Raw genomic sequence first — 17,053 nt, forward strand, 5'->3', positions numbered from 1 at the left:
GATGAGTTCCGTCAGCACGACGACGTGGTGACGGTGATGCTGATGTGATCCGCACAGGGCTTTGCCTAAGCAGCGTGAGAATATAATCGGAGGCGAGAGGAGGCCGGCCCTAGGCGCACCCCAAGTAGGAGGAGTCCTACTTGGGGTCCTAGTAGTATTCAGCCCCCCTTCCTTTTACCATAGGGGGAAAGGGGGAAGGAGAGGGGGAGGAGAAGGAATGGGGGGCCTCCCCCTCTCCTTGTCCAATTCGGCCTCCTTCTTTGTGGGGGGCGTGTCACCCCTATGTGGGCTGGTGTGCCTCCCTCCTATGACCCATATAGCCCATATCTTCCCCCGGGGGTTTCCGGTAACCCCTCCGGTATTCCGATATGTACCTGATACATTCCGAAACACTTCCGGTGTCCGAATACTACCTTCCAATATATCAATCTTTACTTCTCGACCGCTTCGAGATTCCTTGTCATGTCCGTGATCTTATCCGGGACTTAGAACAACCTTCGGTCACCAAAACACATAACTCATATAATACAAATTGTCATCGAACATTAAGCGTGCGGACCCTATGGGTTCGAGAACTATGAAGACATGACCAAGACACCTCTCTGGTCAATAACCAATAGCGGAACCTGGATGCTCATATTGATTCCAACATATTCTACAAAGATCTTTATCGGTCGAACCGATGTGACAACATACGTTATTCCTTTTGTCATCGGTATGTTACTTGCCCGAGATCGATCGTCGGTATCTTCATACCTAGTTCAATCTCGTTACCGGAAAGTATCTTTACTCGTTCCATAATGCATCATCCCGTAACTAACTCATTAGTCACATTGCTTGCAAGGCTTCATATGATGTGCATTACCGAGAGGGCCCAGAGATACCTCTCCGATACTTGGAGTGAAAAATCCTAATCTCGACCTATGCCAACCCAACAAACACCTTCGGATATACCTATAGAGCATCTTTATAATCACCCAGTTACGTTGTGATGTTTGATAGCACATAAGGCATCCCTCCGGTGTCCGGGAGTTCCATAATCTCATAGTCGGAGGAATATGTATTTGGCATGAAGAAAGCACTAGCAATAAAACTGAACGATCATTATGCTATGCTAACGGATGGGTCTTGTCCATCACATCATTCTCCTAAGGATGTGGTCCCGTTCATCAAATGACAACACAGGTCTATGGTTAGGAAACTTAACAATCTTTGATTAACGAGCTAGTCTAGTAGAAGCTTACTAGGGACACGGTGTTTTGTCTATGTATTCACACATGTATCAAGCTTCCAGTTAATACAATTCTAGCATGAATACTAAAAATTTATCATGATATAAGGAAATATAAAATAACAACTTTATTATTGCATGTAGGGCATATTTCCTTTAGTCTCCCACTTGCACTAGAGTCAATAATCTAGTTCACATCGCCATGTGATTTAACACCAATAGTTCACATCTTTATATGATTAACACCCATAGTTCACATCGCCATGTGACCAACACCCAAAGGATTTACTAGAGTCAATAGTCTAGTTCACATCGCTATGTGATTAACACCCAAAGAGTACTAAGGTGTGATCATGTTTTGCTTGTGAGAGAGGTTAACGGGTCTGCCACATTCAGATTCGTATGTATTTCATAAATTTCTATGTCTACAATGCTCTGCATGGAGCTACTCTAGCTAATTGCTCCCACTTTCAATATGTATTCAGACTGAGACTCAGAGTCGTCTGGATCGATGTAAAATCTTGCATCGACGTAACTCTTACGACGAACTCTTTTATCACCTCCATAATCTTGATCGTTGTCTAGTGATTTACTCTTAGATCACTATTATACCCCCTTGCCAAAACTCATGACAAGGTACACAACAGGTATGGTACACAACATGGCATATTTTATAGAATCTATGGCTGAGGCATAGGGAATGACTTTCATTCTCTCTATATATTTTGTCGTGGTCGGGTTTTGAGTCTCAGTCAACTTTACACCTTGTAATACAGGCAAGAACTCCTTCTTTGACTGATCCATTTTGAACTCTTTCAAAATCTTGTCAATGTATGTACTCATTGAAAGTCTTATCAAGCGTCTTGATCTATCTTTATAGATCTTGATGCCCAATATGTAAGCAGCTTCACTGAGGTCTTTCACTGAAAAAATCTTATTCAAGTATCCTTTTATGCTATCCAGAAATTCTATATCATTTCCAATCAACAATATGTCATCCACATATAATATCAGAAATGCTACAGAGCTTCCACTCACTTTCTTGTAAATACAGGCTTCACTGTAAGTCTGTATAAAACCATACGCTTTGATCATCTTCTCATAATGTATATTCCAACTCCAAGATGCTTGCACCAGTCCATAGATGGATCGTTGGAGCTTGCACACCTTGTTAGCATCTTTAGGATCGACAAAACCTTTTGGTTGCATCATATACAACTCTTCTTAGAGATATCCATTTAAGGAATGTAGTTTTGGCTTCCATTTGCCACATTTCATAAAATATGGCAATTGCTAACATGATTCGGACGGATTTAAGCATCGCTACGGTTGAGAAAGATCTTTATCGGCCGAACCGCTATGACAACATACGTTATTCTCTTTGTCGTCGGTATGTTACTTGCCCGAGATTTGACCATCAGTATCTTAATACCTAGTTCAATATCGTTACCGGAAAGCCTCTTTACTCGTTCCGTAATGCATCATCCCATAACTAACTCATTAGTCACATTGCTTGCAAGGCTTCGTATGATGTGCATTACTGAGAGGGCCCAGAGATACCTCTACGATACTCAGAATGACAAATCCTAATCTCGATCTATGCCAACCCAACAAACACCTTCGGAGATACCTATAGAGCATCTCTGTAATCACCTAGTTACGTTGTGACGTTTGATAGCACATAAGGCATTTCTCCGGTGTCCGGGAGTTGCATAATCTCATAACCGGAGGAATATGTATTTGACATGAAGAAAGCAGTAGCAATAAAACTAAACGTTCATTATGCTATGCTAACGGATGGGTCTTGTCCATCACATCGTTCTCCTAATGGTGTGATCCCGTTCATCAAATGACAACACGTGTCTATGGTTAGCAAACTTAACCATCTTTGGTTAACGAGCCAGTCTAGTAGAGGCTTACTAGGGACTCGGTGTTTTGTCTATATTCACACATGTATCAAGTTTCCAGTTAATACAATTCTAGCATGAATAATAAACATTTATTATGATATAAGGAAATATAAAATAACAACTTTATTATTGCCTCTAGGGCATATTTCCTTCACGACCAAGAGGTGGTTTGCAAACAAGAGAGTTGTTCCTGTAAAAATCTCTAAGATGGAACCAACTTTTGGTTTTGCTGCAATCGGCAAAACCCAGGGCTGGAACCGACATGTGATCTTGCTGCATCTATCATGGCGGAGCTGCGACCGGCAACGGCGGCAAGATTATTTCATGCAACCGTCTTTTGATTTCGCTACTATCGGTGAGGAATTTTGCTACATCCATCATGGTGGAGTCGCGACCCACGACGGCAGCGACGACGAATTTGGTGCACTGTTGTTCTTTTTTTGCTACGACTGCCTTTTTCTAGTACAACCATGAACGGCATTGAATCTTGGTTGTTGCTGACGCAACCCCGGGCAGTGAGCTTCAACAACGAGGGGGCGGCGACGGCGTGCTGCAACCATGGAGCTCGCCGGCTCGCTGCTGCCGTCGCCACAGGAGCGGCCACCGCCGGTGCATGCGGCTACATGCGTGGAGCCGACAAGAAGTGTAGGCGACGACTGGCGGCGAGGTCGGCGATGACCGGTGTTGAGAGAAGACGAGGAGGCGAGGCAGTCGGCACATGCAGGGGCGGCGCTCCATTTCCTCTCCTTTTTCCCCTATGGAGGTAAACGATGAGGAGGACAGGGACATATCTGACTTTTTTTTTACCGTGTAGGACAAATCTGACGGATGTACGTGCAGATCAAATGGCTTCGGGGCGAACCGACGAAAAATTCTGCCGGTGCGCCAGCGCCCAGAAGTGGCCATATTTTTCTGGCGGTGCAGGAAGGTGTATCTAGTTTTTTTGGGCGCTGATAGGCGCCGGCGCGCCAGCCCAAACTTTCGGCCTGTCCCGTCCTAACTGCCTGATTTGGGTCTCATGAACCATTCGATCCCTTTGTATTTGCTTCGTTCCCAGCCTGCATCTAGCCCTTCCTTCCTCCAACTCGCTCCGGCACAAGCGCACCGGCCCCACCACACCACCGCGCGAGTAGACCTAGCTCGCAGCACCTCCACACCGCTAGTTCGCCGTCGCTCGCTGCCCTCGCAGAGAACTTTCCCCGCTCAAAAAAATTGCTTCCATGGTCATCACCGGTTCCAGCATCTGGCGGTGTTTATCCCAGCAAAAATCTAACCGATTACAACAAAACATAGCCCCCCCCCTCACCGGTACCCGCCTCGAAGTCGCCGCACTATCAACACCACCTGGGCCCCCACCTCGTTGCCGGTAGCAGCACCGCCGTGGAACAATTGCAGCTTCTCTATTCACGATCCCAGCACCGCCCCTGACAATGGATGCAACTTTCCCCGGTGAAGGTTGCAGCTCCGGCAAACGCCAGATGCAGCTTTTTGCCGCCGGTCGCATTTTTCAGTGTCGTCCTTCCAGCTTTCTACACCACTGGTTCTAGGAAAAAAATGTTGGTTCCAGCAAAAAAATGTGTTGGTTCCAGCATTTCAGTGGTCATCGAGTCCTTGGTCCCGCCCTTGCTAGCTTCCGCCATCGTTGGTTCCAGCAAAAGCATGTGCTAGTTGTAGCATTTGCAACCGCCGACTCCAGCACCACCTCTAGTTGCATCATTTGCGGCGGCTGGTTCCACCTTCGCCGCTAGCTAGATCCAGCTGTCCCTTTGCCGGATGCAGCATTTGCGGTGCCCGATTCCAGCACCGCAGCTGGTCGCATCATTTGCTGTGGCATGTTCCAGCTCCGCTGCTAGCTGGTTCCAGCTTTTCTTTTGCCGTTTCTAGCAAATCGACCTCACCGGATGCGCGGTCGATGTTGGCCGTGGAAAAAATGGTGGGAGGTTGAAGAAGGGGAAACGACGTGGCCATGAGACGTTGGTGGTGGTTGGGGCATCTTATGGCGACGAGCATGGAAGAAGGGGGAACGGGCGTGGCTATGAGATTGTGGTGGTGGTCGGGGCATCCCGCAGCGATGTCGTTCAATGGAGTTTGGAAGAAGGGGCGAAGAGGGGGGTGGAACAAGTGAAGGAGAGTGCACGCGAGTAGATAAGGTATGTACGTGTGGCCGTGCATGACCCTAGCAGCGGCGTGGTCCACCATGTACACACACCTTGGGCGGGGGGTGGTTTCGTGGAAGCTAGAGCCAGCTTGCCGCTCGAGCCGGCCGAAAGTTCGGTCGGCGCGTCGCTGGAAGTGCTTTCCTTTTTTTTCTGAAACAGAGTACTCATATCTATTTCTTTTCGACGACGTGGATACATATCCTTTTTTAGGGACGTGGATACATATCTGACATTCCCTTGGAGGTCGCCCTCCAGAACGATTTCGAGAGTGGGGACTGAGCGGACTTCTTTTTTTTTCTTTTTCTTTGAGAGGGTAAAAGAGTTCTATTCGATATGAATACAGTTACAATCAAGAGGCACAAGTTCCTCCACACATGGTGGACCTTTATCTAGCCATACAAAAATTGTACTCTAAGTACGACTATACAATGTCAATCGATTTGCTACTCTATTTGGTTCATGCTTAATTTTCATGAAAATAAACTCTCAGTCTATCATAAGATGCTTGATCTCAGCCACCAAATCCCATATGGTGACTGGGTTAAATTATCCCCGGTCATCGCCGTCAACGCCTCTGAAGAGTTCGATTGGGCTATAATAGGACCATTGCAGAGTTGGACCGCCAATGTCATACCTTGCATGATAAAATGAGTGAACTTCTCGATCCTTGGTACATTCACTCTCTCAGCCTTCTTCAACGACCGTCCCAGTTCTTTCACACATATACCAAAAACACACCGGCCGGCCAACATGCGCCAATGGGCTTGAGCTTATCGTGTAATATGAAAAAATATAGGAAATTGCCATGGTAAACTACAAAATACCTACAGGAAATTGTCATGGTAGACTAAAAAATACTTAGAAATTGCAAAGCTCAACTAAAAAAAAGGGAAATGCATATGTGGCAAAATATTTCATCGTAAAATCTAAAAAAAAGGAAACCAACAAACATTGCCATGGTCTGCTACAAAAAAAAATCATACCTGACAAATATACGTGTTAATTAAAAAAAGGGCGCACTCTAAAAAACATAAAAAGACAATGTATTTTAAGTTGCCATGACAATGAAAATAAGTTGCCATGGCAACAAGTTTTTTGTTTTCAATGATAATGATGCAAAAGTGGAAATGTTAAAAACAAAGAAAATTGCCACGGTGGAAATAATAAAAATGACATGAAATTCAAAAAATAATTGCCGTGCTAGTATTAATAAAATTTCCATGCACTTTTTTTTCTTTGTCATAATAAAAAATAGCATATAGAAAATTGCCATGATTGAAATAATAAAATTGCCATGCTAGTAAAGAATAGATCTTATAATTTAGAGCAAACGATTGGATAAGGAAGCTAACATGCGTAGTGATGCTACACAATCAACCAACTATGAATGTATTTATAGTGATACAGGGCACGAGGTACTGCCAAAAGTAATGCCATACACAACATAGTTGCGATAGTATGATTTTTTTTCGCAAAATGAACATATGAGTTGATTAAAAGATTTCCTACAAAAATATTGCTGCCGAAGATGTATCAAATTTGTTGTAGTAATATGAATATTAGTTGCCAACGGAAATGTAAATAGTATTCCATTTAGTGTGAAACGATGTGCCATGATCCATATAGTCTTTGCCATGGATCGTGTCCATTCACTTTTTATGACTACGAACAGGTCACTTTTTATGACTATATCAAAGCCCATACAAAAATATGACAAAAGATGTTCTATAATTCATGGCAAAAAAAGTATATACGAGTGACATGACAAATTCAGAAATTTTAGATGTCTATATTTGGGAAAAAAATAGAAAAGTTTGTACTTTGGCATGGCAAAATCAATGAAATTTGGACTAGTGACATGGCAAATTCAGACAAAAATATGAATATGTGCAGGAAAATGTAATAAAGTTTGTACTAGTAACATGGCAAGTTATTTATTAAATTTCCATGTCTCCTAAAATTGCCATGCCGCACACACAAAACTACCTACATTTTCCTTAGACGCAATAAAAATTGCCATCTTAAACATGTTTTATACAACAAAATTGCCATGGCAATATTAGAGAGAAAAAATAAGTTTTGCCATCTGTGTAGTACGGATGATAGGAAAAAATAGAAAAACATAATATCATTGACATGGTAAATAAATTAAGATTTCTCTACATGTCATGGCAAAAAGGAATGAAAGAAAATCATAATTACATGGCAAATTTAGGGGTAAAATATTATTTAACATGGCAAACTGTATATATTTGTGGAAAAAAGTTCACATGGCAACTTTAAAAATATGTTTGGTAACTAACAAAGATCATGCCAAATTGGTGTGTGTGTGTGCGCGCGCGCGTGCGCCAAATTTGCCTTTCCCCCCTTGATAGTAAAATCTTGCAAGCACTAGGTTTTGCACCTCACAAATCCACATTTGAATGTGTTGGTAGTTTATGTTAACAAAACAAATGGATGGTCACATGCCAACTTTACAAAAATTTGTATGTAGCTTATATGTATTATCACTAGATAATTGTTTGGGTTATACATATTTTCCATGAGCTTACTCTAAAAAATTGCCACCCCAACACTTCTAGAATGCAACCGAGGGTCTCTTCTTTCGTGTGAGTTGTACCAACTTGGGCATGTGTTGCACTGGAAGGCTTGTGATAGAAAGAGCAATTTGGCTATATGAGGTGCGATGAAGCTAAATGTTGCGTGGGTTGATAGTGCGATTTTGCATGGATGTCTTTGTCAAGATCATCGCGATGGGCCTCTATCGAGCTTGACAGAGTGAATAGATGCTGATATGCTAAAAGGGGATGCCATGCAAATTCATACTTATGTTCTTGGTCCACATCCTTTATATTGAGTTGCTTGCTGCAACCTAACTTTACATCAATCCTAGATAGAGGTGTGTGAGTTCCCCCCTCCTCCTTGCGCACGACGGTCGCCACCTTGGACATGGATCGGCCGTTCCGCAAACGTCGGGTCACGGGTTCCGCCTACGACATTGACCGTGTCGCCTGCTACTCTGACAATGTACGGTCCCATCTCCCCTCGGTCACAACATAGAGGGAGGGGCAGATGAGCAGGATTGGGAGCAAAAAGGAGCCCCGGCGACGGAGAAGCAAAAGGGGTGGAGAAGCTTGTCATACATGTCTCGCAGTTGGCGACGACCGTTGATTCCCAACCTCCCCCCCCCCTCGGACCACCACTTGCTCATGGTGCGCCCCCGTGGAAGAGCCCCACTGACCTCATCTCCTCCCCCTCTATTCTCCCTCGTCTTGTTGCTCGTGTGTAGATGGCCTCTCTACACAGACTCTACCTTCCTCCCACTGGTCAGCGTCAGTTCCCATCAACGAGCAGCTCGGCCGCGAGTCACATGGACTCATCCACCTCCTAGGTATGTACCCTCACGCATGTTGTGGGGTCACCACTCGGACGACTGTTGGGAGGTAGTGGGGTATACTTGAGCGTGTGAATATCGGCAAGCAGCTCAGTGCAGGGAAGGTAAAGGAGAAGGATCTTTGGAGAGTTGGAGGAAAGGTAGAGGCAGCAGTGGGGATGAAGATTTCACTAAGTGGGTTAGGGAGACGAGAGAATTAACCCACACCCACATCTGCCTTCATATATGTGTCGTCGCTAGCGAATCGGGTTGGGAATGACGACGTGGCAACTCTCCTTCTGTTGAGATTCGTGCCTCACGTCAAATGGCCGGCGCTGCATTCGCACGGAATTGCTATAGAACTAATGTCGGCCCTATAGCATTTAGGCTTTTGCCGTTTTGGTGGGGGTAATTTAAAAAATCTCTGCATATTATTTAGGCATTTTATTACAAAAGCATAATAGAACTAATTTTTTTTCCCGCAAACAATTGAACATATTTGTTCATAAATTTCAAATAATTGAATGAAAATGCATCAAGGGAACAATCATGTTAAGTATTTCTGAGTACTCCAGTTCACAAACATTTGGTTGTATATTCATATAGATAAAGAGGGTTTTTCATAAAAAAAAAGATGTAGATAAAGAGGGCTGCGGGGGTATTGCAATTGGTATTTTGTTGGCTTTACGAGTATGCCGATGCGGAGCTATGATTACAAGGTTGAACAGACCACACTTGAAGAAGAGCGCTACTAAGAATTGGCCCTTGCCAGTTGAGCGTGCTTAATGGATTGTGTTTCCTCCTGGGTTGGGCACGCCACAATCCATGTTTACCCCCAACGTTGTGTCTCGCACGCGAGTATGACTCTCCTTGCCGCTAATTTATTTCTCAAAATAAAACTAAAAAAATGGGCGCTGATTTTCTTTTGAGAAAAATGGGCCCTGATATGTATCGCTTATAGCGATACGTATGCAGCAATCGCCTACAGCCCCCAGCTAGCTAGCGATCCATGGTGGCCCGACCCATTAAGGCACCTCGGTCGCTGTTGCCATCGCTCATTAACGTTTTGTTTATTTGTTTCTCAAAAACAAATGATTGGATTTTCCCCTCCTGTTTTTCCATGAATTTGCAAAGGAAATTGTGAATTCAAAAAAAGTCCGTAAATTCAGAAAAGTTCATGAATTAAAAAAATTGATGCATTAAAAAAAGTTCATGGATTAAAAATAATTCTTTGTGAATTCAAAAAGAAACAACGACTTTCAAATCAAATTGTGCATTTTTAAAAATCGTGTAAAATTTGTTTTTTATGAATTTTAAAAATATATGTTAATTCCAAAAATTGTACGCGACTTACGAAAAGTGTTCATGAGTTGCAAAAAATTATGAATTTCAAAAAATCTTCGCCCTAATTAAAAAAGTTTGCGAACTAGAAAATGTATGAATTCAAAAACTATTCACGAATAAAAACATCACTCATTGAAGAAAGAATAATTTGGAAAATGTTCGTGAATTAATCATACATTAGAAAAATGGGAAAAACATGATTTAAGAAAATGAAAACTCTGAAAGACACAAAAACCAAAAAAAGACCAAAAAACCGAAAAAACAATAGAGAAAAGAAGAAGAAAAATGGTTGGAAGCTTCCAAAATCGACGAAAATTGTCCCACCTCGCTGCTTACCTAGGCCTTGGTCTAGACCGGACCTCGCGTGGGCGATCGCTATCATATCGCTTGGAAAGAGCGATGCATAGCCTTCGCGCTCCTATGTGGCATCCGACTGTCTAAGAGTTGTTAATGAGCTGCATTCACTGCTCCAGGTGAGATACTATTGCATGATTTTGAAGGAGATCAAGGAGAAGGCTGTGAGCTTCCAAGCCTACAATTCAGTCATGAAGGGCATGTATGATTTATTGATCCTCCGGATCACTCGTGTATTCCCCTAAACATTGAACCTTGAACAAAGTCGTGCTGTTTAATCAAACAAACAAAAACAAGCATTCACACTCCTTTAATAGTGCAACTAGAAGTTCCACTACCAACTTTATTCTGTTCAAGAAATTGCCGAGTCGGCTTCAAAATGCTTATGGGTACAAGATATTGTAACTTGGCCTAGAAAAGATTCATCTCATCTACTTGGTTGTGTGTGTAGTTTTACATAATAGTGTACATTCTCCAAGGCAGGCCAACAGTTTGAAGCTAACATACTAGATACATTTCCATTTTACAGGAGCTCTCCATGTCTATAGTTTACGAAGGCCGAAAATAAATAAGTGAATATCGCAAAGTTTATACCAAGGTTCACTTGTGTGTAAATAAACAATCATTAGAAAAATGCAAGAAAATGCATCCACAACTCCAACACCATCAAGAGATAGTTTTCGAATCATCTAAATCCCCAAGCATGAGTAGTTTGTTCCATTCACGAACTAAAAGAGTTATTAATAACATATATCATTCCAAGTTAACAGAAACTATAGCTTGAATTCTCGTTGAGAACCAAGCTACACAAGTAGTCGATGGAGGAGGTTGCACCGTGGGCTATCGTGAATCAAAACAATATGTTTGCCTCTCATTCTCTCAATGTAGTAGGGTACTTGACAGGGTCAACTTTTTCCTAGTGGCATGTAACGTGCTTGTGTTGACATCGTCAATCTTCCAGCGCCATGAGTCACAAGTTCGATCTTATGTAGACGTCCACACTTGAGAGAAATAGAGAGACAACGAGGTTACGAGTTTGATTTAAGAGGTTTTATTATGGTAGCGAGGTATTTTACATGGTGTATGAATATGGCATCACTAGTGTTTGGCCGGACTTTGCGTATCATGGGCGTCTCTACAATGAAGGGAGGCACCATGTTGTAACAAGACCATGAAGGGTTTTTAGATGGGGAAGGAGGGTGCAGGGAGGGGTGTGGTACCAGTTTCACCATCAACTATAAGGCAACTTGAGGAAGAAGTCATGTATGATCGGTTCCAATGGTGGCCTTACTGACGATTGTCGTAGGCAACGATTTCTGGATATTGAATATGTCAGGGGCAAAATGTTCCACGAAAGGGTTCATGGGAAGATAGACTTCTGCTAAACCTATTAAACAAATATTTGCACATTCTTTTATTTAAATATATTCTTCGGTAGATCCTATGTTGCGAGAACTTGGTATGCAACTAATGCAACTTGCTTTCAGAGTGTCTTAGTCATGAAAGTGAGCCATGGAGGCTAATTCTTTTGTTTTTTGAGAAGAGGTAAAAGATTTGCCATATTCATTCAACAAGAGAGTTTTACAATCCAGACTCCCAAATGCGTGACAATTAGAAAGCCTACTCTCCCAACATGAGATTGCCCAAACGTTTTGCCTTAGCCAATTTTCAGTTTGTGGCTTCATTGCGGATACAAGTTACAATTATGTGGGACGGCAAAGCTTTGTTGTGGAAGGCACGAGGGTTATGCTCGTTCCAGATTGCCCGGTGATGATGTATCACATGCCCAGAGGCTAATTCTGTAAAAACGTAAATGTGCTGATGTATCGCGTATCTAATAAGTGTCACTGCCGGTATCACATGTTTTTATTTTTGTGGAGAACATTTTGAGAAGGAAGTGTTTCCTGTTCAGTTTGTTTTTTTGAGCAACTTCTTGTTCAGTTATTCTTGCTCATGAATGCCGGTTTGACTAATTAGACGTACTAATTGGGCCTAAAGCAGCCCAAGATGAAAGAGGCCGAAGATGTCATGGGACCTGAAAATCAGGGCAGCTAGCAACCCCTCAAAAAAAGCAACCCCTAGAAAAAGATCTAAAAAAATGCAACCCCTCAAAAAAAAAGGGCGGCTAGCGTGTGGCCGCCACATCAATAGGCAGTTACAGAAACTGACGAGGGATCTACGGAAAGGTATACCACGGTCGCGGATACGTTTTTCTTCGCTTCTTTCTTCTGCTGAAACTCAAACATATGTTTCGTGGTGCGCATGACGCACTATCGCCGTTTAACTTTTAGCATTTCGTTGCAATCGATCCCATTTTACGGGCTAGTTTCAGAGGTGCAACATATAAGTATAATACAGTACGACCATGAGATGGTAAAGAGCATAGTATTTTCATTAGCCTGGTTTAGCCTTACATTGCCACCAACTGGAGCCATTACACTATATATAAGCCGAAAAAAAACATCACACACAGATTGATCCGGGACATCTCTACTCAAGATATGGGTTGCCATTAACCATAGCTAGCTCTAGCCCTTGTATTAATTCTGCAAATCACTCCACCCACCACCTGCCAAACCATCACGGCCACTTCACCCCAACGACGAGACGTGAATGTGGGACACCTTGGCGAAGAGCCAGAGCACGCCGTACGTGACCGCCATGGCGACCCACCCGCCCACGAGGACCCTGAACCCCGACCTGGCCACGCTCGCGCCGCCCAGGTACCCGCCTGCCGCGCCGAAGCCGCCCAGGCCCACGGTGGTCGCCGCGCACACGGCTCCGATCCTGGCGCCCCGCGGCCTCACGAACCCGCCGGCCAGCAGCGGCAGGAGCGCGCCCACCGCGAACGCCAGCGCCGACGCGAGCGCGGCCAGCGTCGGGCTCGGCAGGCTCTCTTTCTTGCCCTTGGCGCCGTCGCGCTTGATCTGGGCCACCTCGATGTCGTACTGCGCGTACACGGACACGAACTCGCCGATGGCCATGCTGCAGGCGCCGGCCACCAGCCCGGCGAGGCCCGACACGAGCATCGTCTTGCCGGCGTCGTTGACGGCGCTGACGCCGATCATGAGGGACGCCACGGAGACGAGGCCGTCGTTGGCGCCGAGGACCGCCGCGCGGAGCCACTGCGCGCGGGCCATGTAGTTGACGCCACCCTCGTCGTCGCCCGGGTGGTCGTCGGCCCCGGCCGGCTTGGGATCGGCCGCCTCGGCGTCGACGGCGAGCACCACGACGACGTCCTCCTCCTTGGCCCTGCGCTCGCCGTCGGCGTGCACGTGGGAGGAGCTCACGTGATGGTCCATGGATCCAAGGTGATCGAGCTACTTAAGAGGAAGCACGGGCCAATCGATCGGGACGGGAAATGGCGTGCGGGAAGCAGAATGTGGCTGGCTGCGGTACCTGAGTAGTGTGCCGGCCACACGCCTCGGCGGGGGTATTTATACTGGAAACCGCTAGGGTTTGACGAATGGAGGGCTCCGATCGCACTTGCGTGTGGCAGCCACACGCCCCTCCGCTGACGTGTACCTCACACGGGGATTTCTGCAGATGTTGACGCGCGTATCTCGCTCGCTGATCGTCTGGTTCAGTGCATGCCTTCATTTTTAGCAACAAGTAAATGCGCCATCAATACACGGGTCCAAATGTACTAGCCCACCGCCAAATTTTGCGAATCTATACTAATGGGAGTTGGTAGTCTCATCGTTTCACATGCAGTCTGAAAATAATTTGAAAACCGAGCAATCAATTTGAAAATCAAGGAATCAATTCCGTTAGTGATCTAAACACTCTTATATTTCTTTACGGAGGGAGTACTATTAAACGGGAGTTGGTATGTCATCATTTCATACACATCCATTAATATAAAAATAATTTGAAAACCAATCGCCAAATCAATTTGAAAATAAATCCATTAATCTATACTATTAAACAGCAGTTGGTACATCATCCTTTCGCACACATCCATTAATACGAAAATAATTTGAAAATCAAGCACCGAATCAATTTGAAATCAAGCCACTAGTCTATACTATGAAACGGCAGTTGGCACGTCATCCTTTCACACGCGGTCATTAATATGAAAATAATTTGGAAACTGAGCGCCGAATCAATTTGAAAATCAATCCATTAATCTACTCTATTAAACACGAGTTGATATGTCGTGGTTTCACATGCAGACATTAATGCGGAAACAAATTTGAAACCGAGCACCGAAATTAGAAAATCAAGTCATTAATGTAATTAATTTGTCAGAGATTTAATTACATGTGCAATTAGTTAGGTCCATCTAGATTAAGATTTTTTTTCGCGTCGAATAAATTTGGAACCTAGTCAGTGAGGTATCTCCAAGTTGACCCTCCAACCGCCTGCACCCATCCGAACCACGTGGTGCGGATGCGTTTTGTCATCCATTGTCCGAACCACGTGGTGCGGATGCGTTTTATCATCCATTGCAAGCCCCGTGGTTCAGAAATCTGGACCGCTACCACGATCACTTCCGACAAACCTAGCCCACACAAAATTCTCTCCCTCACCCACGCTCTTTCCCGTCAGAGCCTCCACCCCGCATTGAGGCCGACCTAGAGCGGACATGACCTCCCACTGGTACCGGCATTCAAACGGCTCACTAGCCAAGAGCGCCACCCGCTGCACACACCTTCTCTCCGCATTGAAAGGACATCTGTCTGCCTGTCTACCTCCATTAAACCAACGCGTGCCAAGGAACCTACTCCGGTGCCCCGAGCACCGTACGCCCGTCCCTCTGCCGGCCGGCATTAAACACATCTCTAGTTGACGCCTCGCATCCACCCATTATTTAGGCGTGACCATGCGCCGAGCAAGAACCCCACCACACCTTCGCCCTCCATATCCTCCTTCCACCACACCCGCCATGGCCTCCTCGAGCTCCACAACCCTCTGGGACAACCTCTCATCTGAGCAAAAGGAGGAGATCATTGGCATTGCAGCCAACTGGTTGCCTGATGAGCCAGTCATATGCAGATTGGCTTACCGGCAAGCCCTCCGGAGCAGGCGCCACCGCCATCACCAGGCTGCCCTCGCCCATCCAGGCTGGCCAACATTGTCTCTCAAAAAATCCGTCGCAAGTGATGGCGGCAACGCGTCCGGCAGGCGGAGAAAGAAGCCATGTTTGTGGGTGTTGAAGTGGCGGCGAAGGGGTTTGACTGGGGCATCGACAAAGACGTCACCAACAACATGTCAGCCGCACCCTGACGCCACGACGACAAAGGCGGCACGTCCGCGGTCGCCGCCGACAATGCGGAAAGGTAGAACATGAGAGGTCGCCGCCACTTGGGTCCCATGAAGGGCACCGCCACCGCCTCGCCAAGTTGCACAACCTGTGATTTGATCGATGAGCGGGGGCGTAGGCCACGGCGACCGTCTTCTCCCGCCCAAAAGCCAACCCCAGTCCGTGCTTCGCGGGGACGGAGGGAGGCTACACTTCCCTTCCCACTGATGCATATCCCTTCGGGGCTCATGAAAGTATGATGAGCGGGCTGCCGGACATAGGGAAGACATGTCGTGGGAATAGAGACCCACCGTGGCCGGCGTTAGACTAGTTTTAGCCTAGTCCGGTATAGTTTAGTTAAAATATGGTCGAGATGTAAATGTTTTCGTCTGATTTGTGTGAAAATCATTCGGTTTGCATGTAATTCATTCGGCTAGTAGAGATCTGGCTTGAAATGTATGCAACTAGCTTTGGATGGTCGGCTCCCTCATCTGTGTCCGTGGACTGCCCCCCCTGTCCACGGACGGGTGCGATGTCTGGTTTGCAGCAGCGTTTGAGATGCCCTAATACAATTAATTAATTAGGAAGACAGTTAATTGGACTGCAGATAATTAGAACTAGGGATTTCCCCAATTAGACATACAGTACTCCCTCAGTTACTAAATATAAGTCATTTTATAAATTTCAATATGGACTACATACAGATGTATATAGACGCATTTTAGAGTGTGGATTCGCTTATTTTTCTTCGTATGTGTAGGGATGACAATGGGTAGGGTATGGGTGGGTACGACCTCCTTCTGCCTGTACTCATAGCCACATAAATTTTCTATACCCACACACTTCAATACTCATGGGCATAAATTGGCACCTATGCCCATACCCATCGGGTATCCTATACCCAATGGGTAGAATATATAGCATTTAAAATTTCAATAGGTAAAGAAATGAGTTTAAAATTCAAGTGATCATGGGCGAGTTGTATAACACTAGCACATGCTGCTATGGTGGGTGGCCTCTTGGAGGCATCAAGGGAGTATGAGCGGCGGTTGGTGGAAGCCCGGTACAATGGGAGTTGATGGTGGTCATGGGGATCGTTGGATCAAGGTTGGACAGGAGTGTGGTAGTGAAGATTCGAGATTTCATCTTTTCGATGAGTCACATAGGACGTATGAGGAGTGGCGAGCATGTGATTACGGGCCTATGAGCTATGGCCGATTTAAGGAATTGAGACTTAGGGTGGGCCATAGGAGTTGGATGATGACCCCCACATGTCATAGGCATTATTTTCATTTATTAGTTTTTACTGGGTATCCATTGGGTTACCCATGGGCGTAGTTTCATACTCATATTCTACCCATATATTTTACGGGTATGGATACACATTACCCATGGCCATGGGTACAAAACCTCTCCAAGTCTTGCCCATACCCGTTG

General features: G+C 45.2%; 1 protein-coding gene across 1 annotated transcript; it reads right to left on the reverse strand.

The window, feature by feature from the left end:
- Positions 1-12,739: 12,739 nt before the first annotated feature.
- Positions 12,740-13,760, reverse strand: LOC119368070 (vacuolar iron transporter homolog 2-like). The gene has a single exon (XM_037633430.1). It carries the CDS (start codon positions 13,671-13,673, stop codon positions 12,963-12,965), a length of 711 nt encoding a protein of 236 aa, XP_037489327.1. The 5' UTR covers positions 13,674-13,760; the 3' UTR covers positions 12,740-12,962.
- Positions 13,761-17,053: the final 3,293 nt, after the last annotated feature.

Source organism: Triticum dicoccoides, chromosome 2B, assembly GCF_002162155.2.
Source record: "Triticum dicoccoides isolate Atlit2015 ecotype Zavitan chromosome 2B, WEW_v2.0, whole genome shotgun sequence".
NCBI lineage: Eukaryota > Viridiplantae > Streptophyta > Magnoliopsida > Poales > Poaceae > Triticum > Triticum dicoccoides.

What these genes read in the sequence shown, in the direction of transcription:
- LOC119368070 (XM_037633430.1), bottom strand. Translation starts at nt 13,673, where the DNA reads ATGGACCATCACGTGAGCTCCTCCCACGTGCACGCCGACGGCGAGCGC.